We start from the raw sequence: 26,715 nt of genomic DNA, 5'->3' as shown, positions 1-26,715 counted from the left end.
ATTGTGCTCAGTGTTTCCCCCAAAGACACTGCCACAAATAAACAGCTTGAGTCACCCCACAAGTAATCCACCATCAGTGAAATCACTACTTGATGAGTTTGACTGACACAAATAAAACCCATGACCTTAAATAACATAGCTTAAATTGCACCCTGCAAAATAATTTCAGCTTGACACTTATTTCCTCAAAAACAATTGAGATGGCGTGATACACATTCCTGCCAATGGCTTCACGCTACTCCACTGATCCACAGGTGGTGGCAATGTGTTAAGAAAAGTAGCAATGCGGCAGAAAAATGCAGGGAAAAGGATGCCAAACTAGTAAACATGGATGTAAACGTGTGCAGTGCTCTGGTTTTTCAAAAATCCGGTGATGCAAATGTTCCATGGGGAGGAACACACCTTTGTTAGACCTCAAAGATAAACGACTTATGTTTTGTTGAGAAATAATGTAAATGTAACTTCTGTTTTCTTTGTACTGAGGCAAAAAAGGGGAATAACATTTTACAGCCACAGTATAGTAACATTACCACACCCCCTTTTAAACTTTCATTGATGATTTTTCGTTCATAATTAATTGTGAATATGTGGCGAATGCTTCAAAATGCAAATAGGAGTGTCCCAACATACAGGCTGGTCTAATCCAGCATTTGTAGCTATAGCTATAAAAAATAATAATAATTTGTAGATATCCCCTGAAATAGTTTTGTATGCTTTCCACATAATCATGAACGAGGAAGTGTAAAGACCTGAAAAGGCCACAGGCCCAAGGGTGGGGTAGAGTGGAGGTGGATGGGTCCATTGAGCGGTGATCTTTTACAGGAGACTGTTCATTCTTCCGCTGTTCATTCCTCATGTGACACCAACGCTGTTTTATTTGTCACGTAACTTGCGTACTTCAGTAACGGCACTTCTGTAGTTATTTAACCCAAACCACGATCTATTCCTAAACCTAACTAAGTGGTTTCCTGTGAAGACGTATGTTTATTTGGAAAAGACCGTATGCACCTAAACGAGCGAAAATTGACACGTGTTGCTGGACTTTCATTGGAAAAAACATGAAAAATGAGGAGTGACTTTTCATAAGATATTATATGAACCCTTGTTTGAGGATACATTGCAACTTAACATGTTGTCGGACCAGGGCAGCTTAAAAGGGGCTGGATGCGTTTTCAAATTAATTAAATAAAAAAATCAGTAATAGCCAACGAGACAACTCAGGACGCTGTTCCATCACATCCTAACTTTTTGAAGTCACCTGTGGTTTTTCAACACTGTCTTCCACACCAGGTGCCAAATATCAAGCCAAGTATTTCATGCCAGAAAAAGAGCTCATGAAATGTCGCAGATACACGTTTTACATGCAAAGCACCGCCACCACCCACCACACCGGATCCTGTGGTCGCTCATTGGCCATGGAAGCATTGCACTGACTCAGTGATTTAAATTACTGATGAGAATTTGAATGCAAGCGTGAAATAGGTGTTGTTCTGCATGTTGTAATCCGACCCCAGTGCCAAGCTTGATACACGACCAAGTGGATGGAATCTTATTACATGGGGACTTGACCTGATTTTAAGCAATTCAACTCCCTCCCCGTTTCCAACGTCCAACCCTGCATCACCTCAAAATATCTGTAATGATTCATTCCTCTGACGTGCATAAGATTTGAAAAGAGACACCCTGTTGCTCTATTAAATCTATTACAATGAATGGAGTGGAGTGCATTTAACGTGGGAGTCCAGCCTAAAAGCAAAAGGCTTTTTCGTCAGAATAATGAGAGTGAGACTGTTTTTTAAAGACTGGAGCCATGACAACAGAAGACCACTGCTGGTAAGGGAGAATGTTGTTTTTTTTTGGAGAGAGAGAGAGAGAAAGAAAAAGCTTAGTTTAAGAAGTAAAGTTATCTAGCCATTTGTTAGTGATGTAGTAAAATGAGAACCCTAAGGAATGAGTAAGACAATTCTCAAGAGGACACATGTGCTCCATCCCATTCATGGTTTTACCTTATTTTTCAAAATGGGTACATGTTCTTCTCCTCCATGCTGTGGTCTATTTTATCATAAATCATCAAAATATATGACTTCCTTTAATCAAAGCAAGTGTTGTTTTGTTCAACTTTAAGCCATTTGCCAAATGAATGTCACCATGAAGTATATCACCTCTGTTGTCCGCAGACTTCCATGAAGTCAACAGGCCCATCTGCCCGCATGGACTCTCACTATGGACCACACTCTCAGGAACTTAAAGAAAACTCGTCCCTTTAAGCCTGTCAGTCATTTACATCCAAATGTAAACTATGAATGGAACAAAGAGAATAAATTTACAAAAGATTTAGTTTTTTAAATGGCCTTTTTAAACTCTGACAATCTTTGGTTAACAGGTTTTGTTGGTTTGGTGGTTTCGTACTGTGTTTATAGGGTTGACTATGTTTTGTATGGCCTGAAGTTTACTGAATGCCAAGATTGTGGATGCAGCAATTGACGAGATAATGACGACGACTTTATTCACATTATCAATCCAATCCTTTGCTCACTGCTGATGTTGTGATTTGTGATATTTTTCTTTCTTGTTCATGTATGGACACATTATCTATCCCTGAATGCTAATGGTTTCTTTGGGCCGCTCTGTTGGATCCTCGTCTTTAAATCTCAACCCACATCACCGAAACCATCACCATCGCAGCATTTAAAAAAAATCTGATTGGAAAACTTTACTTATTGAATTTTAGTTAGTTTTTTTTGTGTTGTTTTCTGATCTCGTGCTGTTGTTACATTTATTTATTTTTATTTTGTTTATTTATTTTGCAGGGACAATGCACACCAATCAACAGTGAAACTGTAGGTGAGCCAGAGTTAGCCAGAGCGGCTAGTTTTCATCTGCTGTCCCTGGCCAGATGTTCGAAAAATTACAAAATTTCAAATAAAATGGAATTAAAATTCATAGATAGACAGTAACGTATAGACAAAACCAATACACATACAGTTGTGGTCAAAAGTTTACATACACTTGTAAAGAACATAATGTCATGGCTCTCTTGAGTTTCCAGTTATTTCTACAACTCTGATTTTTCTCTGATAGAGTGATTGGAAGAGATACTTCTTTGTCACAAAAAACATTCATGAAGTTTGGTTCTTTCATGACTTTATTATGGGTTAACAGAAAAAGTGACAAAATCTGCTGGGTCAAAAATATACATACAGCAACATGAATTAGCAATTTTAGTGACTTAGAAAGTTGTGTCAATGAAATGAGCTTCATAGCATGGCCTCTTAACTTCTTGTGAGCGATTATGAGTGACTACAGCTGGTGACTTCTCTGAGGCTATTTAAATAGGGCTCATTGGATACAAACGCTACAATGGGAAAGTCAAAGGAGCTCAGCATGGATCTGAAAAAGCGAATCATTGACTTGAACAAGTCAGGAAAGTCACTTGGAGCCATTTCAAAGCAGCTGCAGGTCCCAAGAGCAACAGTGCAAACAGTTGTTTGTAAGTATAAAGTGCATGGCACTGTTTTGTCACTGCCACGATCAGGAAGAAAACGCAAGCTATCACCTGCTGCTGAGAGAAAATTGGTCAGGAAGGTGAAGAGTCAACCGAGAACCACCAAAAAGCAGATCTGCCAAGAATTAGAAGCTGCTGGAACACAGGTGTCAGTGTCCACAGTCAAGCGTGTTTTGCATCTCCATGGACTGAGAGGCTGCCGTGCAAGAAGGAAGCCCTTGCTCCAAAAGCGGCACCTTAAGGCTCGACTGAAGTTTGCTGCTGATCACATGGACAAAGATAAGACCTTCTGGAGGAAAGTTCTGTGGTCAGACGAAACAAAAATCGAGCTGTTTGGCCACAATGCCCAGCAATATGTTTGGAGGAGAAAAGGTGAGGCCTTTAACCCCAAGAACACCATGCCTACCATCAAGCACGGTGGTGGTAGTATTATGCTGTGGGGCTGTTTTGCTGCCAATGGAACTGATGCTTTACAGAGAGTAAATGGGATAATGAAGAAGGATTACCTTCAAATTCTTCAAGATAACCTAAAATCATCAGCCCGAAGGTTGGGTCTTGGGCACAGTTGGGTGTTCCAACAGGACAATGACCCCAAACACACATCAAAAGTGGTAATGGAATGGCTAAATCAGGCTAGAATTAGGGTTTTAGAATGGCCTTCCCAAAGTCCTGACTTAAAATCCCATTGAGAACATGTGGACAATGCTGAAGAAACAAGTCCATGTCAGAAAGCCATCAAATTTAACTGAACTGCACCAATTCTGTCAAGAGGAGTGGTCAAAGATTCAACGAGAAGCTTGCCAGAAGCTTGTGGATGGCTACCAAAAGCACCTAATTGAAGTGAAAATGGCCAAGGGACATGTAACCAAATATTAGCACTGCTGTATGTATATTTTTGACCCAGCAGATTTGATCACTTTTTCTGTTAACCCATAATAAAGTCATGAAAGAACCAAACTTCATGAATGTTTTTTGTGACAAAGAAGTATCTATTCCAATCACTCTATCAGAGAAAAATCAGAGTTGTAGAAATAATGGGGAAACTCAAGAGAGCCATGACATTATGTTCTTTACAAGTGTATGTAAACTTTTGACCACAACTGTATAAGCAAAAGAAAAGTGTACATAAGACACTAGAGCAGAGTAGAACAAACCCACCTACAGTACAAGCACATATATAACACTGAGGCACATAACACACACATTAAAAATAGAAAATAGCAACACTGAACAAGACAAATGCACATATAGGCAAAACAAGCAGGCAGGACAGACAGTACATCAATGCTTGCACACCTGATTGGCAACAAGCCATTCCTTAAGGCTGTGTTTGAATGTTTTGTATGTGTTTTGTGTGCGTATATGTGGTGGCAGAGCATTCCACAAGTGAGCTGCCTTCACAGAGAATGTAGATTTGCTAAAAGAGCTTGACCTATGTGAAATGACACAATCACCTCTTGAAGCAGATCTAGTGAGTCTGCTGCTTTGAGCACTTTGTTTAATAAAATCACTAAGTGGAGGCGGGGCCATACCATGTAAAAAATTTAAAAACCAGACACATCAGTGAATTTACTGAGGTTCTCCCAACTCAAGATATGGTGTTTGATGAGTATATTGCAGTAATGGTGACTTTTTTTTTTTTTTTTTATCAAGATCAAGACGTTAATGTTGTGCTGCTGGCTTGTGCCCAGCTGGTTAAGCGGCATGCAAGACTCGCTCAAGTCTCAAGAAAGAAAAGACTCTCTAAAGGCTAACCTCCCCATGCACCCGCCCACGCTGCCACATTGCTATATGACCAGTGGGAACTCATTAAAAGAAATAACTAATTGTCGGTATTAAATCGTTCATCGATCAAAACCTATTCACCATCAAATCCTCCTCCGGACACATGCGCTCTCTGGGACTGTGGGGATCATGGGAGACCTCTCTTGTGAAGCATCAAAGCACTCTGGGAGAAGCCAGGTATCGACAAGGAGGTTCCTGCGTCCTTGATGCTGTTTAACAGGTCGCAACAGAGAGAAATACGTTGTATCAGAAGCAGCATGAATGTTCATGCAACAGTTGCACATTTTTTAAAGTTGTCTCGCACTGCGATCAGCAACATACGGATTCAACCTCTGTGTGTCTCAGCCACACAGCAGGAGAGACTGAGTCATCCGCAATGGTCGCTGATGCATAACGTATTGAGTGCTATATTTGGTCAAAGTCAATGTCAGTTAACGTCCCTTCATCCTCGCATGAATCTTTCATGTCTTCACTTCGGTGTTGATGAACGATCCCTCTCTTTTTCCCCCCTTCTCAGAATGCAACACACATAAAGTTTTTGCATCTGCACATAGCCAGAGTAGATGACAGCTCATCATATCTGAGCCGGAGCAAGGGGAGGTGGAAAGGAGGCAGTAGGGTGGGGCGTTGGTTGGAGGAGAGAGGGAGAGAGGGAGGGGAGGGTTTCTGAGCTTGGAGTGTGTGGACGTGTGCAGCCTTTACTTTGAAGTGTTTCTCACAGAACACCGCCTCGGATCGCATCACACGCGATGCACAGGGGCTCATGAACACAGAAACTTCTACGCCGACCACTTATAAAATGTGCTTCGACACACAGACACATTTCGCAGGGGTCAACGGTGATGTTGGCTCATACAGCAAACGTTAGCGGAATATAATCTAGTTTTTCATACAGGATGGCTGCAGGAAGAAACAATTCAGCACACTAACTGTGGCACATTGGAGAGCAGCTCAGTGAGCAGGAAGAAACACAGGCAGACACTTCTTTCAACGTGAGTGAATTTACAAAAAGTCGTGGCCTCTTGCCATGCAAATTTAGTTTTACTCCAATAGAACGTTTACTCAAGTGCTGTACCTCAAGTACAATTTTGAAGTACTTTTACTTTCCATTTTATGCTACTTTATCCTTTGGAAATATTGCACCTACATTCATTTCAGTTTTAGTTACTTTACAAATTATTAAACAAATCATATGATGAGGTTAGGATGCACTGTTATGGATACAATTACCCAGAATCAGTGGTCATACCAGAATATTTTTCATGACTTCTCAATATCTTCAAAAAACTAAATAAAATCATAATTTTATTTCAAACAGGTCTTCCTTCACCACTCTGTATCTTTTGACAAGTGAATGCCTTTTCAACAAAAAGTAGTCCCTCTCTTCTGTATTCAGTTTTGAATGACCCCAACACTCAATCTCTATCTTTTCATTAAAAAAGATTTGAAAATGCAATTTGTGAGAATGTTGCATGGCTTATACAGGTCACATAGCTTGAATTAATATAGATAGGTTGTTTTGTGTTCTAAAACTAATGTGACAAAAAGCATGCTGACATGAATGACTTTTGTACCTCAGCAAAAATATTGGAACACAATATTTGTTCACATCTCTGGGATAGTGGATGTCATTGTCAGCAGCTGTTTAGTAGTCATATGTGGTTAGTGTCAAGTTGGGTTAGATGTCTCCTAGACTAAAGATTAATAAATGAGAAACCACAACAAAAAAAATCCTTTCACTTTTGAGACAGTACGACAGCCCACCTGTTCTCATTGTTTAAAAGTTTGCTTTTTTGAATTTGCTATCTGTCCAAACCATGGGCGGACTTTGAAGTTGTTTTGATCTTTTTGTAGTCATTTTGTGTTTTTGTAGTTGTTTTGTTTCGCTGTGTAATTCTTTTGGTCTTTTTGTAGTCGTTTAGCATCGCTTTGTAGTTGTTTTGTGTCTATTTGTAAACATTTTGTGTCTCTTAGAAGTTGTTCTGCCCCTTTTCATAGTCATTGTGTCTTTGCAGCAGCTTTGCATCTCCATATGTCATTGTTTATAGTCTCTTTGTAGTCGTTTTGTGTTTCTTTGTGGTCATTTGAGTCTCTTCATAGCTGCTTTGTGTGTATTTGTGGTGATTCTGTGTCTGACCAGTGTTTCCCCTAGCATTATAGTAGGGGGGTGCCCCGCAGCCCCGCCTTGAAGATCAAGTTCATTTTGTTTAATTGTATTTTCTATAGCGCCAGATCACAACAGAAGTCATTTAAGGTTCCCTTTCCTATAGAACAGGTCTATACCGTGTTCTTTTATTAAACAAATGAAATAGCCTTATGTTATTTATCTTATTTACACGACGGCATGTCATTTCTGTCTCTACATGGTCGCGCGTTTACAATTCTCCTCTGCTCTCTGTATCGCGCACGACGGAGTTCCGCCCGTCGGAAAATATGTGGCAGACAACAATATCTGCGTTTTTTAAACGCTCCCATGTGGTGAAGATGGCAATACTCTCCTGCGAGTAGCAGCCGGAGTAGCTCTCCTGCGCCAGGTCCAAGTACAGAAAAGAGCCCAAGGAATTTGATATGACGGGAGGTGCATAACATTTAACAGTCAACAACAATTAACACAGTGCAAAAAATGTTCAGTTGCTATATTGTGCAAATTTTCAGTTGTTATATTGACTGCTGTCATTAAAAGAAACACATGAAAACCATGATTCCTGTAAGTGTTTGTGCCCCCCCAGGTGAAAAATAAATATGCTAAATATATTTAATCTTAGCATACTTGAGTATACTCTAGTATACTTGAAGCCCTACTAATCATCAGTATACTTAAAGAGTGCTATTTTGGAACAACTTATTTTGTACTTAGTAGATTTTAGTTGTGATTAAATACTAGTTATGGACAATTTGAAGTGTATTTAGTATATTTTTTTGTGCTAAATTGGAACAACTTAAAAGTATACTTGGTACAATTTAAGTATATGATTGTATGTATTAATATACATGCTGATAGCCAACTTAAATTATACTTTTGTGTTTTAAGTATATTTGAAATATATTAGTATTTTACAAATATGTAAATATTACAATATTAATATATTTATATTGTGGTAATAGTATATCAAAAGTTATACTTTTGGCTTATTCCAATTACTAAGAAAGCACACTTTCTTATTACTATGCTATATTACTTTGTACACTACATACTTTTACATCACAATATTATAAATGTATTACCAGTATCCTAAATGCTGAATGAACTTCCCAGATAGTAATCAAACACTTTATTGAAATTCAAATATATTCTTAATATATTATATTTATAATAGTACATTGCAAATACACTGCCAAGAATTGTACTATTTGCAAATATATAAAATGTACCAACATCGTAAATCTAACAATTTGCAAATTAAAACTTTAAACACTTTCAAATAATTGTAATATAATGCATTTGAGAAATATAAGAAAAATATACTTAAGAGCAAAACATGTTCTGATTTAAGTTTACATGGTACATGTATTACTAAACAAAACAGAATGACCATGTTTCAGATTAAAACACAGAAGAACACTGAACCATCAAAAAGAATTGCACCACTGCAGACTCTCGCTCACTAAATAGAAACACAAACATGATCCACGTTATGTTCCTTTCTTTTGGTTGAACTGCTCGTTCACTTCCGTCTGATGGCCGCTCGCACGGCCGAGGCACTCGTCTGCGGAGACTCTTGAATAACAGCGCCTGTTAAGAGAAGAGACGAGAGATGATGTCACAGCATATTCATACAACATTTTCTTCTATTTTGACTACACAGGAAATCCTGTTAAACCAATATTATGTTTTGAACAGTAAATCAGGATTAACTTGAGGAACTATATCAATATGATATGCTAATATTCCTACCAGTGCAGGTCAAACATATTTCATCACTGGTGGTGTGTTTACCATGAACATGTGATCCTGCTGCTTTATAAATCACAGAAGCCTTAAATTGTCTACATACGACTCAAATTACCGACCTGTATTGGCCTGCACTTTGGCAACGTCCAGTTGTCTTTTAGGAGGTCCCACTTTCCCAGACTTCCCAGTCAGGGTGGACAGTGGAAGGACCTCCTTTGTGAACACCAGGGCAGCCAGCTCCTGGCAAAAAAGGGTCATGCGTGATCGATTAAACTGTCACTGTGCTGCCAGCCAAGGTGTGCTGTATATGAGAGAACCAATGGAACACAATATACAGTTGGAAGATCTCTACCTACCTATTATGAATTGATAGACATTATTCACATATGAATATGACGAGCCGGATCTTCCTTCCAGCTCCTCCTCTATTGCTGACGACCATCATTATGTTGCCTGTGTATTTGTCAAGCTGTGCCAGGAACGTGGCTTGACCAAAGTGGTTGTACGCATGAATTCTGCATTTACCTGAAAAAAACAGTGAAAGAAATGTTTTATTGTTGTAGCTTGCAATGTTTAAGCAATTCATACCTACTTCCTACTGATTTTCCACACACCTTACATTCCCATACGCCCATTCACATGTTCTACCTAAAGGAGAAAAAAACCCCAACAAGGTCAAGATAGAGCCAACATTTCTGCAGAAAACTATGGCTTAGTTCATATAGAACTTATCAATGCCATCATATGTCATGTTACTCACCTGCATTGAGAGGTTGCCTGGACAAGACGTGATCTACTTTGTTGATTCGGCCCAGTAGTGTTGTACCTGAAAGTAATGGAAAATATTACAAGGTTAGTTTTCAACCAGAATGACAAATAACCAGCTGCAGAGGTGCGTCTGCCTGATCTTGCATTGTACATATTATATTGTATATTATTCCATATTTTGTTGTCAATACACCAAATCACATTCCCTGCATATGAAACTATAACATTAATTGGCAATAAATCGGATTTATTTTATTTATTTTTTCAGGCCACCGCAGTATAACGAGCCACTTATACTGTAATGTCAACCAACTGTGTAAACCTCTCTGCAGTTTAGCTCGTGCCGAACTCGAGCAGCAGGTGCAGCCGGTTAAGATGTAGGTAGCCTGTGTTAGCAAATGACGCAGCCTGAGCGGCATTAGCATAACCAGCTATAGCCTAGATAACCATTAGCAGCAGAAGGGCGTTCCGCCTCGGGGCATCGTGAAACGAAGCATAGTATCAGGCGCGGGTTGCGACAAGCCCCGCAGTGCACGACAACCAGCGTTGTTACCTTTCACGCGGTGTTTCTAGCTAATGCTGAGCCAGATAGCAAGTGCTAGCGAACCACGATGTGACTATAGCCACATGGTGGAAGTTAGCTGTTGACGCACGCAGCCTGAGCGGCAGCAGCTTGGTGAGCAGAGTGTTCTCTACCGAAGGTCCTCTGCTTTGGAAGCAACGTCGCGACGAAGCCAGAGTATTTCACAATCAGCGCAACTATGCTAACCGGCGCCAAAGCCGCTAGCTCGTGCTAACTCACATAGCAGGCCATTCAGCGTCCTCGGACACGTGCTAACCTAAATTCACCAACCTCTCAAATATAATTGTCAAAAGAACCATATCCGTCTTCGTAAAACAAATACTTCTAAAATAACATGTTACTTAAGATGGCAAATGATTGGACTTACTTCATAACTTGGTCCTGCTCGGTTGGTCAGAATCTGATCAGAATGCCAAGTCCACGCTCAGTCACGTGTCACGTTGGTGAAGTGACGTTTCCTTACCAGAGCGTCACGTGATGATTCAGTCACATAAAGTTTACTTGATTTGCCTACATTCAGGTTATACATATTTTCAGGTTATTGCATATTTACTTAATGTTTAAGTGTTTGAATGAATAAACTTTTGATTTTATACAATTCAGCTACATTTTACTTAAAAATATTATTGAATGATTATGAGTGTAGCTATTTGTGTACTTTATACAATTTTGATAATTTAAACAATTGGAAAGGTTATAAAGGGGCTTTCGGTGCATCATTCTTCTAATACACATAATCAATAATAATTAACATTTTCCTCAAGAAGTATACACATAATGTACTGAAATATAAGCATGAATAAGATGTACTAAAACGGCAAGATATCAAAATAGTTTAAAAATGTGCATCCGGTGCATTTGTTTCAATGGTAATTTAGAGCATACATTTTGAAATATAAAAAAATATGTTTGAAAACAAAGTTCAAAGAAGTACATTCAAGTAATTGCACAGAACTTTCACTTAAAGTATATTTTTTTTTATAATATATTTCTTGAAAGTATACTACAGTACAATTATTTTAAAGTGTATTAAAAGTTGAATTTTGAAAATAGGTGAAAGCGTAACTTTTGTATACTTTTTATATATTTACAGAAAGTACAATTCTTTGATAGTATATTTGCAGTGTACTATTGAAAATGTCAGCATATTTTAAATACAAAAAAGTACTTTTTTTTTCGCCTGGGCCCCCACCCAAAAAAAAAGCTGTAACGCCTAGGGGAAACACTGGTCTCTATGAGGTTGTTCTCTTAGTGTCCATTTGCCGCTGTTTTGTATCTCTTTGTCTCTTTGTAATTGTATGTCATATTTGTGGTCATTTGAGTCTTCCTGGTTCAAAATGTAAAATAGTCTCTACATTTTGCTGACAAGTGTTAGGGGAGCCCCTCACACTTTGGGCCCCTGGACCCATTCAGTAATCCATCCATGGTCCCGAGGTAATTAATAATCACATCTGACTAATGGGGTCAGCCAGACACAAATGGCACAGAACAACCCACAATATGAGCAGGAGACATTCGTCTACAATCACCTTTCGCATAATTTAATTAAAGAGATGCATTTTTTTCTGAGAGCTGAAACTTATGACTCGGCTTTAATCATATTTTAGCTTATCTCATTTATTGCATTTCTTAAAATGATAGCAGCTATGAATCCACCCACACTGATCCAATATAAGTCACTAACAACTTCTGCTTAATTTTATCGTTATAGTTGAAATCGGGGGGAAATTGTTTCACCTCAGTTAGCAGGTTAAATGTGACGCTTTAATGATTCTCTGTGCACAAGTGTGTGTCCATGCACATACACTTTTAATTCAATAACAACAGCCTTCACAACAGCAAGAGTTATGAAAAGAAATGACCACACGCGTGGAATAAGCGGCACGTGGCACATTCAACCAAGCAACAGAAACGACACTGCTGTGTGAAGACAACATGCTATGTACAGGTGTCACTGCATGGAGCTGTCCCAAATGTGTGTGACCATAAAAAATGTATCATTGTCTTAATGTCAAGGTCCGAATTTTATAAATTCACTTTGGCTTTACATGTTTAGGACTTTTTTATTTTCACGTCTTAGATTCATTTCTACCTCAGGAATGAATTCGCAGTAAAAGCTCTTGTAAAAGTCTTCACTGGATTCTAACCGAATTCTCATACTGCTGGTGCGCCCGCGGTCTCATCTCAATCCCTGCTTTTCCTGCGCGCGTCCCTGCCCGACTTCAGCTCCATCAGCTCCACCTCGTGCTTCGCCGCGGTCTCCAGCACTTTCTGCTTATTGTAGAACACCACGAAGTTGTTTATGATGGGGTGGATGGGCAAGGCGATGGCTATCACCCCGCAAAGGAAGCTCACGGCCGCGTTGCACTTGCCGAGCGTGGTCTTGGGGTAGATGTCCCCGTAGCCCACGGTGGTCATGGTGATGATGGCCCACCAGAAAGACTGCGGGATGCTCCTGAAAAGCGTCTCTGGGTGGTTTTGTTCCATGGTGTAGGCTAGCGCCGAGAACACGAAGATGCCCACGCCCATGTACATGAGGAGCAAGCCCAGCTCTTTCAGACTATTTTTGAGCGCGTAGGTCAGGGTCTGCAGCCCGGAGGAGTGGCGCGCCAGCTTGAAAATGCGCGCGATGCGCATGATGCGGAGCGCCTGGACAGCCTGCTGGACGTTGGTCAACTCCATCATGGACGTGGTGCCGAGGTAGGTGAGGGACAGGACCACGTAGAAAGGCACGATGGCCATGAAATCGACGATGTTCATGAAGGAGAGCGCGAAGTGCAGCTTGTTCGGAGAGGAGGCGAGACGCAGCAGGTACTCCGCGGTGAACCACGACATGCAAGCGGTCTCGATCCCCTCCAGGGTCGGGTGCTCCACCAGCTTACCCTCGGCGTCCGCCACCTGGAGCTCCGGGATGGTCCCTACGCACATCACCACCGCCGAGATTAGGACCGAGAGGAAGGACGCGATGGCAATGACTCGCGCCGACCGCGAGGAACCCGGCTTCTCCATCAGCCTCCACAGGAACCTCTGGCAACGCTGGGCGCGCGTGATGCACCGATCCACCTCTAAGTCCTCCAGAATCACTTTTACTTTGTTTGCAATCTCCGTCAGTTCCTCCTCCTTCTCGCTCAGGTAGCTTTTACAGCACTCGTCTAAAACACACTGGTCGATTTTCCAGAACTCCATCTCCTTGATGAAACAGATGGGGCAAATGCCGGGTTTGATGTGGATTTCGTCGAAGTAGTACACATCGATGATGCACTTGAAGGCATCGGGATCTCGGTCGAAGTAAAACTCTTTTCTGCCCGGATCGAAGTCGTCGCAGAGCGAGGAGATGACTTCATGATTCTGAGTTGAGCAGTTCAACAACTCCGCCAGTCTGCTGTCCGGGTAGCGGTTCAAAACATCCCCGAAAAGCACCACCCGGACTCCGCCAATGTTCACAGCGATCTCCCCCTCGGCGCACAAACCAGTTCTGTACTTTGGCTTCGGAACTGTCCACATTTTACTCGGATGTTTGACAGAATGAAATATGTATCCTGTAATGTTGAAGTAAAGCGCACTAACCAGAGGGGGAGTCCATTATTTCGGTGCATAAACGTTTGCTCCTCAGGCGGTTTAATGCGCTGAATGGCACAGCTTGAGCAGCCAGCTTTCCCCAACACTTCCCACCTCTCTCGCTCTCTCTCCCTCTCTCATTCTTTCTCTCTCTCACATGCACACACGCACACGCACGCACGCACGCACGCACGCGCGCACACACACACACACACACAGAGAGAGAGAGAGAGAGAGAGAGAGAGAGAGAGAGAGAGAGAGAGAGAGAGAGAGAGAGAGAGAGAGAGAGAGAGAGGTCTTTCTCATGCCTGGGTGATGCAATATGTGGCTTGTTTGGTTGGCAAAGACACCTGAGTTAACAATTAAAATAGCAGCATTAATCACCCCATAATACAGACAAACTCTAATCATTCCCCACAGTGGTTAAAGCCCTATTGTCTCTATGAAAGCTAGAAGGTAAACACATTTTTGCATTATAGCGAGTACATATTCATTACTAAAATTTACCTTGTTAATATCCCTAGAAATCTTCCAGCGTCAAACATTATGATTGATCAACTAGCATTTATGACAGAGGGAATGCTGTTGGAAATGGTCGCTGCTCAGAGCAGAGAGAGTGCACTCTCTGGTGATCATGTGCTGAATAGCATTCAGTGGTGGAGAGTAGCTAAGTACATATACTACATTTAGATAACAATTTGATGTCCAAAGAAGTCAAATTTTGTCCTGCAAAGTCATACCTCAACAATCACCTTGCGACCTCTCCGATTTATCTTGCGACCCTTTGAAGGAGTGTCTGAAGCTGTGGGTCGGGGACCACTGTACTAAACCACTGAACTATGTGTAAGAGCACTCCACAGATTTAGCTTTACACTCTGATGGACAGTTTTTCAATAATATTTCAAAATTGATGCAGCAGAACCAGAGATGCTTTTTTTATTCCACACATTTAGTCTTCCTTCCCACGAATATCCACAATGCAACTGACCAGTTTGGTCGGAAATGGTTATGCTAGTAGCAACTATAAGCTCACTTCTTTCTAATGCCACACCACCACATTTTTCTACTTTAATTTTCCAACTTGTAGTGTTTAGCCTCAACTGATGCTGACTCGAGTGACATCACTTGAGGCAATGTATCAGACTTTACACCCCTCCCATGGAGCCGCAGCTTCACTCAAATGCTTTCACTTATGTAATAGAGTGCTGCAGGAATGACTCCTAAAAGTAAGAAATGAGTCAGCATTATTTGCACTTCTTGTTCACTCATAAAGTCAATAGGTTTTTTGAATGGCTTTTTGGTTATATGTCTGAAATAAGGTCTGAGGTTAACTCAAGCTTAATACATTTTAACATAAAATTGGTCAGTAAATACCCCTCACATGAATTTGGAAGCTTGTAAGTGTCTCAAAAAAGACGGTTGCTAACAAGTGGCTAAATGAGACTACAAAACGTCATCACGTCTGCTAGTCCACTTTCACAGCCTCGTGTATTCTTGTGCTCATGGTGCCGGGGTGTAGTTTGTTTACAGCCTAACATTAGCTTTTTGCTTCTGCCGATTACATTCACTCATCAAAAATCATAAAAGTGGTGTTCATTTGGGAAGATTATCTGGTTGAACAAAATGTGTGAGTATCACCAACATTTGTTTTCCACAGAGCTTATTTCTTGCAATAATCCAAAACCCAGTGGAAAAATCCCCTTTTTGTCAATCGAACAAGTGCAATGATAACTTCTGGGTTGACTTCCAAAAATGCATCATCCCTGCAGAACTCTGTTGTACTCCCCGAAACCTGTAAACAGACTCTGATGTGTAAAATCGGTGGAGTTCCCTTTAAAACTAGCTTGACCGGCTACAAGAGTCAAATGCTACGTACGCTCTGATGCGTCAGTATATAGGCTATTTATAATCATATGATATCATGAAATCTTCTGCAGTACAAGCTACTTTGATACATTATGTACATTTAAATCCTTAAGATTTCAGAGCTGGTTGAGTTGGCGACAGTCACAAAGTGTAGCCTACGTGCAGTTAATACTGCGGTGAAGAGGACCCAAATCCATCCACTGCTCATCTGACAAGATTATGTAAACTGCTGTCCAAGGGAAGCTCCCCAGTTGTTTCTGGCTCATGAGACATGTTGAAAACCAAGATAGTCAAGGAAGAACACTGGATGTGTTATATTTCTTTCTGTTGACTGGTCCACAGAGCCCTCATTCCTTGGTGATTGTGTTCTCTCTTTGCGGACTGCTAGCTGATCTCCAGCAGATTGGTGTTGATATGGTAGCAGATGTAGGAGAAGTACTCATGCTGACAGAGTTCTGGGATGTCACAGCTTGCCTGCTTGGCAGAGGGAGACAGAGCAACACAGAAAACACAACTTGACCCAGTTAAAAGCAATCATTGTTCTGCAGGAGTGTTTATCTATGCACTTCTGATCAAGTTTTTTTACCCAGCCAGTTCTATGTTTTGCTATGCTACCAGATGGAAAAACAGATCATCCGCTGTGGACAACCTCCAACGGGAGCAGCCAATAGAATAACATGCACCAAAGTTATCTTGGCCTTATTTTTGTGCGTGAATGGGCTTGCGGTTCAGTGGTCCACACTTTCACTTTTCTCATTGTGGTCTGGCAAGGCAATGGATGAATTTGTGTGCGACAGGTGTCATTTCAAGTATTTGACTTTCAGCCGAGTGCGTCTGTGGTTGCTATATCACAAAATTTCTTATACCCCGGCTCATTAATCTTTCTATTAATAAAATGCATTTAGTGTAATACCAGTGTACCGCTATGATTTTGAAACTGTAATTAATAAAGAAATGCATTCAGTATAATACTCCATTGTACCACCAGGAATTTAAAACTATGTAATTAATAAAGAAATGCATGCAGTGTAATACTTGATGGTATCGCCATATGGTTTAAGGGAAGGCTCCAAATATCCAGTTACATTGAACGCACCATTGAACGCACCGAAGACGTCACGTGCCCAAGGGCGTGGACACTGCTCACCGCACCAACTCTATCCTATCATCAAGAAGAGCTCCAATGGGATGAAATCGCACCTTTTCTGTTTGTATACCTGTGTTTATACTTTGTTCGTGATTCATGGGTGGAGCAAGAGACAGGAAGCTGCTCAGCAGCAGCCTGTGGATTGCGGAAGCCGGCGGATCCTCAGATGAGATTTTTGTACTCTCTATTCACAACGCTTTTGTTTACTTTATTAAATACGCTTTATTATAACTTTTGATCCAAGACGTCCTTTGTTCCTCCGGGAGTTCTTCATTGAAACACAACACTCAGGTGTCATCGTGTGACTGAAAGTTCCACAATTAGGTCACCTGTGTCAGTTCTATTAGCTGATGAAGACTGTGAGTAGAGAAGACTCTACTCGCCGGAGCCCCGGCGTCGGCCATCAGACCTCTGGAGCTTGTCCATAAAGCCGCAGCTCGCCTGGTGTTCAATCGCCCCAAGTTCTCCCACACAACTTCCTTTCTCCGTTCTCTACACTGGCTACCTGTAAGAGCTCGCATCCAGTTTAAGACTCTGGTGCTAGCCTACAGGGCAGTGAAAGGAACAGCTCCTTCGTATCTCCAGGCCATGGTCAAGCCTTACACCCCCTCCCGACCACTTCGCTCTGCTGCCTCGGGGTGATTGGTTGCCCCGTCGCTCAGAGGTCCTGGCGGCCGATCGACCCGGTCACGGCTGTTTTCTGTCCTGGCCCCACAGTGGTGGAATGAACTTCCCACTGATGTCAGGACAGCGGAGTCGCTGCCCATCTTTCGGCGCAGGCTGAAAACCCACCTCTTCAGGAGGTGCTACCCTGAGCCTTCCACTTAGCACTTATTGGATTCATACTAGCTTGTTGCACTTATTGTATTCGTATTACTTATAGCACTAACTGTTTTTCTTGTTTCTGCACTGTACTTTGGCTTTGAGTTATGCTCTGCTTCATGCTCTTAGATGCTTGTTTGGAAAAGGAAATGTACTTATGACTTCTGGTGACTAGTAGTTCTTTTGATTACCAATGTTGAATGCACTTATTGTAAGTCGCTTTGGATAAAAGCGTCTGCTAAATGACTGTAATGTAATGTAATGTAATGTGGTTGAAAGCTACGAAAAAAGCTAGTAAGCAGACCTTGAGTAACACGCACGGATCCAGAGGCCGAGAGCGAACATCCGACATAGCAATGACATAATTGAAAGCAAAGTCTGAAGCAGTGAAAGTAGATTGGGCTTCTTACATGTGTCTTGCAGGTGGTGGCAGTGGGGTCCAGGTGTATGAACAGTGAGGCAAGTTCTTTTTTCAGCTTCTTCGAACGCTTCTTGTCCGTGCGCAGCACAAGAGCCTGATAGCTCACCGGTATTCCATATCTAGCAAGAGACACCCCCATGAGTATACTCACAGGGAAAGGAATCGCATGCCATATTCGAAAGGAAACCACTTGCACTGACCTGAGGACTGATTCCACAAACACCCTCAATGCTTTCAAGTGAATCCAGGCAACAAACACCCCACTGAAATTCACCTTCAGCCAACGCACAAAGATTCCCTATGGAGGAGGCTTTGGCTTTTAGAATTATATATGACAAACAAGCACACAAATCCGAAAAACTCTTTGATGTACGAAGTCAGACTCACGTATTGCTCTTTCTTGTGATTATTGTGCTGCTTCATCTCCTGCTGCTTCTTCGCCTCCAGATCAAAGCTGTACTCGCACACGGTGAATCTGTATGGATCATAGACTACACTATGGTAATTGACACCTACAACACAGCTTTGACTTGATGGGGTATTTTCCGGAAATCTGGCCCCGCTTACTTGCTCTCCTGGGCTTTGGCTTTGAATTCACACACAGCTCTTTTGAAAAGTGTGACGGAGAAAACCCCTTCCTCTCCGTCCTCGTACAGCTTCCTGATGGTCACATAAAATAATGACAGAATATTAGAGGGCCATGTGACAACATGCAGCAAGACACCAGGGCCCCGTTCCTCGTACCTGGCTAACTGAGTTAGCCGGATAATTTTCAGGATAAGAGCAAGTTTGGCAAAATCACCATAGCAATCACCATTTGGCAAAATCACCATAGCAACACATCCATAAAATTGAACCTGCTCCAGCGCAGGCTAACTTAAGTTAGCTGGATAAGCTTGCCACTCCCCCAGAAAAAAAAATGTCAGCTCCCTTCCCCAGAGATCCCATTGATGAAGGAGCGATATTAGTTAGATTAGCGTTTTATAGGGAGAGAGTTCTTCGAGATTGCCAAGAGAACATTAAGCCTACTGCCAGCAGGCACATTTAAAGAAATATAATCTGATTGATTGGGGTGATGAGGCACTTAAAATTAGCCTATACATTTTCCCAACACTTACGCATTTAACTTGTCTGCGATATTTTGCCATGCTTCTTGTCTAGCCCTCGCAGCGGTGGCGGTGTTAGATTTTGCCATGATTATGGTCTTGAATTCCTCATATGCGTTCATGATCATCTCCTGCTCGTCAGCGGAGAAAAAAGAGGCTCTTTCTTTGACTTTATTTGCCATTCTACTGTTAGAAAATCATGGTTTCGGTGATCAACGCTTCCCCCTTCTGAAGTAGGACGGGCATGTGCAATTATCCTGATAACTGACGGCTGGTTCGAATTAACGAGATTGTTTGAGCGCGGATCAGCCTTTGAGAAACCAACATAGCCTGACTTCAATCATCGGGTTAATTTAAGCTGGCTAATAGGACATTTGATCGACTTAGTTGAACCACGTACGAGGAACAGGGCCCAGGAAGGAAATAAAGTCAACAGTGTGATATACTGGAATTCTGTATCTGTGTTTGAAAGGCTAGATATCACGCATTGTGAAGCTTAAATAGTGTCCAACATGCCATGCTAACATGCTTGCCATTAGACATTAATGTTCATCATTAGGTCAACATTTGTATTTGTCCAATACCTTGGGTTATGAGCAAAAACTTGAAACTAATGACATTCCCATCTTCTCCAGCTCTTCTTTAGTTCCAATGAGCAAAGTTAGCAGGCTAACACACTAAACTAAGATGGCAAACATTAGCATTGTCATTAAGAATATGTTAGCACACTGAAGTTAGCATGGCTGCAGTCATGTTGTTTAAGGGCCAGTGTATAGCATTTTGGTGGATCTATAATGGAATATAATATAATATTATAGTTTATAACCACCTAAGACTAAGAATCGTTGTGTCTTCGTTAGCTTAGAATGAGCCCTTCGCATGGAGCAGGTCTTCTTCAAGGAGTTCGCCGTGTTACACCGCCATGTTTCTACTATAGCCCAGAACGTACAAACCAAACACTGGCTAGAGAGACCCTTTCTCAATTATTACTAGACTTGATGGCCACTGTAGTTCTCCTACACGCTTGTGAAACTGTGGTGACGTGACCTGCAGAGTGTAAAACGGTGTTACCGCCAGCCGCCGTCTGACTCTCGTTGCTCCTAAAGTAGTGTTACTATTGCAAGGACGACCACTGAGCGAAGTGAACTGAGTTACCATGGTTTTGCACTCGACAGCTCACATTTCTACACTCTTTTAAAGGCAGGTGTGAGCGGAAGGGTATTCAGTTGGTTAAGATCTGCCAACTCACTACTAGATGGCTCTAAATCCTACACATTGGACCTTCAACTGTATAAAAATGTATGAAATTTCATAGTACAAAGTATATTTATACAATACATATTTCCCCAGGGAACTAATTTGTTAATGCTTTGTTCTAGTGATATAAAATGTAGGGAGTAAGAAGACAAATATTATTGATTATAATTCACACTAAATTTATTTTAACCTTAAATATTGTATAAGAGCATTCATTCCCCCTCAGATAGGCCTTCTTCAAAGACCCTGCACATCCGTCACTGCTGGACTTGTGACTGATGTAATAGTCATAAAGTGTTGGAATTTGGGGTTTTCTTATGAGTTAGAACTGTATGATTTCATAACTGAAGTTGTCTGATTATGGTCATTTAAAGTGTGTGTTACAAGATGAAACTGGAAATGGAACAAACAACAAAAGGAGCATGCCACATAAGGTCCATATATAATAGAACCATTGTTTGCTTTGTCATTAGTCTTTAGTGTCCTAATTTTTTTTTTCAGAAGCACTGTTTCTAAAAACTGGAGGGCTATCTTACAGGAACCCTTTTTTTTTTTTTTTCAAGAGTGTTTTTTAGTTTGAAAACAAAAACCTTTAACAATTCATCCATGACAAATTGGGGGTTGACAGCGCTTTTTAGTTCTTGCTCTAATATAGATGTCAGTCTACAAAGTGCTTCACTTTTCTTGAACGTAAGTCACCCAGGTTCTGGCATGATGTCATAAAGCATTGAAATATTTAAAAAGTGTGATTGAATACAAAGTTTCCTGTGAGAAAAAACCCCATCTCCTTTCTTAGTGATCCTAGCTGCATAGACTCTTACTTTCTGCTGGTAATGGAACACCTGCATACTTAGACTGACCTTTTGGATGCTGAGAACAGGCACTCGGAGCTTTGCTGGTGCACTTCTACTGGGATCAAGTGGAATGGCTTGTCTTACTGTCAAGAGTGCATACAGACCACTCACCTGCTGGACCGTGGAACCACAAACTCTGACAAAGACTCATAGGTCCTCTCCCACTGCAGGTATCTCCCTCTGTGACCAAAAAACACATCCATGAATACAAACATTTGCGTCGTACCATCAAATGACGGTAGAATAACCTTTAGTGTGTTACTGACCTGCTCATCAGGACCAGTAGAGTGGTGAGATACTCTGAGACCACCAGGTCTTCCCTCCTCACTATGTCATTCAGACTGCGAGTTTGCAAAGTCCCACTGGAAACACACACATTCCAGTTCATAAGTTCATAATTGATACATTGATGCTCTTTTTTATTGAATATGTCACTCACTCCAGTCTGTGCTCCAGGCTCCTTTTCACACTGTTGTACGCCGCCGCACGAGATTTTAACTCCGCCTCCATCTGGGACACCTCCTGATACACGGGACATGTAAACATAAAGGGGAGCACGTGGTTACCTCAAAACTGGTGTGAGATTAAAACTCATGCTATGTTGAATACCTTTAATATCATTTGATAGGTCTGTATATGTGCAGCTTAATTAAGTGCAGATGCAAAAATATGACACAAATTACATTATTTTATTTCACTTTTAATCTAGATATGTGAAAACCCCTTGTGATGTCATCAGGGTTATCTCAACTTGAACTTTGAGACAACACAATTTGAATACATTTATAAGTCTCGTGTTAATGTGGGTGTTTACCAGGAAAAAGAGGGTGTAATGCTTTTATGTTAAATTACTAGAAATGTACGAACCCATGTTTTTGGACTTGGATTGTTTTGGTCTCTGTTTCGATTTTTGCCATTATTTTTTTTAAAAGACACAGTACAATGGTATGCATTTTTAGAGTTGTAACCCCACTGCCCTGTGCCCTTTGTTCTATGACATAAAAATAAAAAAATAATAAAAGCCCTAGACATATAGCCTGTAACTTTTTCGAGAGGAAACTCAAATTCATGTACTTTGCTAAAAGGAAACTCAATAAAAACAGCTTTCAGTAGCTTTAGGCTATACAACAATTTAGCTCAGACAGACTTCTAGACGCTTTGCTGCCAGCATGAATAGTTTTGATGCAAAATATTGTCAGTAGAGTATTTTACATTTTCGTGTTGTTTACACATCATGCCCCAGGATTTCCATTTCACTAGGACTTTCACTGTTTCTTTTGTGTCTCCCAACTGTGCGGACATGCAATGATAAATAGTACCCCTTTAAGATGAGTATGACTATAACAAATCATAACTATGCACACACGTCCTCATGTGTGCATATCCCCATTTCTAACGAGTCAGTACCTTGTTGATGATGTCTGCCAGGCTGGACAGAGGCAGAGCGGTGGGATACTTGGCTTTGTCCCACTGAAACTTGGTCATGTAGCTCATCAGGTCCACTGAGAAACACACACAAGAAGTCACAACATAACCAGAAATAATAATAAAAAAGCGCACTTGTAAACACACACCACCAAATGGTGGAATAGGAGTCGCCATTCAGAAAACACGAGGGCAAAAGCACTGCAAGAAGGCACACTTTATATAAGGGGTCACACAGCAGCACTGCACTCCAGCAGATACAAAAAAAATACCCCTCAGAGACTGGAGGTAAGATTTCAAGGGCGACATGACGGATGACTGACTCATGCCGTGGTCTGATGGGGGAAAGTGGTGAGAGACACTGGTTAGTCTGTTGAAGATGCAAGGTAAAGATATCAGTCCCTGCATGTGTGTGTGTGTGTGTGTGTGTGTGTGTGTGTGTGTGTGTGTGTGTGTGTGTGTGTGTGTGTGTGTGTGTATACGGGCATACAGTAGCTCTCAGTGTCATTCACAGCGTGCACGTAAGCTTGGGCTTCTCTACATTTACTTAATGAGTTTCTATACGATGCAATGAACACCCTCAGCACGTGCGTTTGTGTGGGACTCACCTCCATTGGCTAAGGCGTTTTCCTGCACTTTGTTAGCGGTGTGCTCCATCACCTCCCTCATACACTGATGGGTTTTTTTAATCACACTGACCGGGCAAACAGGGAAAAAAATGTTGTTACTACAGAGGTGCCTTGACTATCTTGTCTGTTATTTATTCAGATCCAAGTTTAATCCTTTCCTGGAAATCTACTTTACTGTTAATTCTGGCACTGAGGCCGACAAGGAACTATTAATGTCCAACCAAGGGTTTTTACTTATCCAAGTAAAGACCTCAAGCTGAGGAGAGATTCGGAAAACAATGGATTAAACTGATAACAAAATTAGTCTGGGTTAAATTTTCAGGACAAAATCTGTCTGGTTTGATCTGCCGTGGCTACATTTTTACGTCTCAAATAGGCTATGACTTCCCCACTTACAGATACACCAACAAGGAATTTAAAATCAGAAAGGAAAACTAACCGTCTGCTGCCCAGGACCATGAATTATTCATGGCGCAGACAAGGTCAGAGTTACAAGTCTTAATTAAGGACAAAGCTGCACATTAAATTACAATGTGTAATGACCACTGAGTCAAAAAGGGTTTTGGTGTGTATCAACGTATTCAGTTTGGTTCATCTTTTTTTTTTTACCTTTCAGTCAGTGTGTCGAGCTTGGAGAGATCATCTGACACGCTGAACAGACTGTCCAGTATTCCCACCTGGGTTCACAGCAGAGACAGTACAATCAGTGTTACTGTGGCTGATGTGTCATGGATTTTACATAGCAAACACACTGACTTTTAAGATTCAGCCTCAGATGTGTACATATCATAGGTTTTTGAACCCTTGATTAAAATGACAAACTGCTGTTAAAGGGGACATATCATGAAAAAGTCACCCATCAGAGTATCTCCACCCACGGCTTGAGAACTACCTTTGAAAAATGTGCTGCGTATTTTTCTCGAAAGCCAATCAGAGCAGACTGGGCTGTTTGGGAGGGGATCTTAAAGAGACAGGCGCAAAAACGGAGCGTTATAGACGGAGGGTGAGAACAAGTATATTCAGACAGACAGTATGAGAAAAATAATGTGTTTTTGTTTTTTTTAACATAAAAGTATGTTTCGAGTAGAAACACAAAACACAAACATGAACCTGAAAATGCAGCACGATATGTCCCCTTTAAGATTCCTGGCAGCCGAGGTGAACGTTGATCACGTTGAGTGAAATGGGTCAGATGGAAATTTTGCCTCAAACTGTAGAGAGCAACCTGAGCCTTTCTCCCTTCACCAGAGAAGGACACCAAACACCATGATCCTCCTCAACTGCACTGTACTGCACTGGTATAAACACAGAACTAACGCTCACATACAACTACTCTAGCTCTTTGTTTCTCACCCTGCTGCTCTCACAGCTCAAGAAGGAGACCCTTCCCCATCCAGTCTTATGTACATATTTAATCTGTATAGTTGACTCGGCTGCCTCAGGGTCTTCATTCATGAGGACAGACGACACACAGCCTCACCTTGAGATCTGGAATGGAGAACTTGAAGCTGGAGGCCAGGTTAGTTTTGGCAAGGGTGCGCTTGAGTTTGTCAACACTGGTTAAACTGGTCTTGTCCAGAGGGAAAGAAACCAACCATAAATCTGTCATGACTCCCAGTGCTTTACATAGAGACGGTCCAGTCAAAATCTTCCCCACAAGAGCAGGCGTTTGATACCAAAGAGACTGACCTAAAGCAAACAAACATTCACTATGAACTCCAATATCACAAACATATACGGGCTTTAAGCTGACTTTGTAAAATTATATTTATAAATTTTGTCGATATTATTCTCTTCCTGTTTCCATTAAAACATTTAGTATCCTAGGATCATATTATCAGTTTCCATTGGCTATGTCTAGGCTACTTGAAGTCAAATAAAAGAAATTACAAAATGAAAAGAAACAAGCTTTCAAAGTGACGATTCTTACCGTCAGGTCATTTTCACGGCCGTGCTGTGTCAGTCCCACTGTGTTGTGATGTTGGAAAGTCTGAGCAGCAGCTCCACCTGAGACTGACTGAGAGCCAGCCCACTGTCTTCTAGGATCACAAGAAGCTGTTACATCACTCCAGGTGATCTGAGTAGACGTTACCAGAATTGGTTGGCTGTCACTTTGCACTTTGCGTGTTCCTTAAATTAAAACATAAAAAAAGTTTAGCATTTATACATGGAACTGTCATGCATGGTGAATGGAAAAAGCCATCATCAACGGAGCTCTGATGTCACAATTCACCATCGCAACAGCTAAATATAAGGCAGAGCCTCCATTTGTATTGATAACAATAAAGATTATTTTAAAATAATAATAGTGAATGATGGCTATATATGGACTGTGCACATTCATCTTTAAAAAAAGAGCGAGGAAGGAAAATTGTCGATACGTTTTCACAATCAAGTTTTATTCAGTGTTGCCCATTAATGCATCATTTACCAGACCTCAATGGATGACAAAGTGCTAGGATCTGACTGTGTATTAGGCTTTGACCTGCATTACATTTTAAATATATTTGTTCAGCTTTAATCTGACGGGGACAAAACACAGGGGCCGACTACAGAGGAAACATATGGTTAAAGATTTAAAAAAAATATATTGATCAAAGCTCACAATCTGATCCAGTAATATTGTGTTGAGGTGGGTGATATAAAAGCTAAAATACAGTGGATTTTAAATTGGTTCAACAGCGTTGAGTGGCTTTATTTCAGCTACAAATGTAGGCAATTGAAACAAAGTCATTGAAATGCTGTTAAAAAAGGTTTTGCCTATTAGAAATAATATGTATTTATAAATACATATACATTTATATATATATATATATATATATATATATATATATATATACATAAATACATATACACATATGTATTTGTATATATATTTATATTTTATATATTTATATATATTTATTTTTTATATATATATTTATATGTATTGTAATATTTATATTTATATGTGAAAATATTGTGCGTTCCTTTTCATGATCTTAGGGCCTCCGTAACTGTAACGCAGGAGAGGAGGGGGGGGACTGTGTTCAGTCAGTGTGGTTTCTACACGGACCTATTTCCGAAAACTCACCTTTACTTCCTGTTTTTGCTCCGA

At 40.9% G+C, this 26,715-nt stretch overlaps 2 protein-coding genes and 1 long non-coding RNA gene across 3 annotated transcripts; all 3 read right to left on the bottom strand.

Annotated features, from left to right (window-relative positions):
• Positions 1-8,768: 8,768 nt before the first annotated feature.
• On the bottom strand, positions 8,769-9,847 carry LOC137877884 (uncharacterized). Its single transcript, XR_011103580.1, has 4 exons — positions 9,797-9,847; positions 9,539-9,707; positions 9,302-9,422; positions 8,769-9,023 (listed from the first exon to the last, which is right to left on the bottom strand). It is a non-coding gene; the product is annotated as an uncharacterized lncRNA (long non-coding RNA).
• A 2,405-nt stretch (positions 9,848-12,252) lies between these two features.
• Positions 12,253-14,187, bottom strand: kcnf1b (potassium voltage-gated channel, subfamily F, member 1b). Its single transcript, XM_068717839.1, has one exon. The coding sequence runs from the start codon at positions 14,035-14,037 to the stop codon at positions 12,718-12,720; it is 1,320 nt and encodes a 439-aa protein (XP_068573940.1). The 5' UTR covers positions 14,038-14,187; the 3' UTR covers positions 12,253-12,717.
• A 2,154-nt stretch (positions 14,188-16,341) lies between these two features.
• On the bottom strand, positions 16,342-25,242 carry atp6v1c2 (ATPase H+ transporting V1 subunit C2). Its single transcript, XM_068717890.1, has 12 exons — positions 25,099-25,242; positions 24,228-24,295; positions 23,598-23,683; positions 22,972-23,066; positions 22,004-22,086; positions 21,831-21,926; positions 21,676-21,744; positions 18,915-19,007; positions 18,735-18,822; positions 18,548-18,645; positions 18,337-18,466; positions 16,342-16,434 (listed from the first exon to the last, which is right to left on the bottom strand). Exons 1-12 carry the CDS (start codon positions 25,225-25,227, stop codon positions 16,342-16,344), a joined length of 1,128 nt encoding a protein of 375 aa, XP_068573991.1. The 5' UTR covers positions 25,228-25,242.
• Positions 25,243-26,715: the final 1,473 nt, after the last annotated feature.

Source organism: Cebidichthys violaceus, unplaced genomic scaffold (genome assembly GCF_023349555.1).
Source record: "Cebidichthys violaceus isolate CVI_PGR_0920_01 unplaced genomic scaffold, fCebVio1.0.p SCAF_22, whole genome shotgun sequence".
Taxonomy (NCBI): Eukaryota; Metazoa; Chordata; class Actinopteri; order Perciformes; family Stichaeidae; genus Cebidichthys; species Cebidichthys violaceus.
The sequence above is the reverse complement of the archived record's forward strand: the minus strand, read 5'-3'. Positions and strand labels throughout refer to the sequence as shown.

Excerpts from the sequence above, each read along its gene's own strand:
- atp6v1c2 (XM_068717890.1), bottom strand. The coding sequence starts at position 25,227 with ATGACAGATTTATGGTTGGTTTCTTTCCCTCTGGACAAGACCAGTTTA. Across the intron at positions 23,684-24,227 it reads CTCGACACACTGACTGAAAG|TGTGATTAAAAAAACCCATC; the intron begins GTAAAAAAAAAA and ends TTGCCCGGTCAG. Across the intron at positions 18,467-18,547 it reads TTTGTGGAATCAGTCCTCAG|ATATGGAATACCGGTGAGCT; the intron begins GTCAGTGCAAGT and ends GTCTCTTGCTAG.
- kcnf1b (XM_068717839.1), bottom strand. The coding sequence starts at position 14,037 with ATGTGGACAGTTCCGAAGCCAAAGTACAGAACTGGTTTGTGCGCCGAG.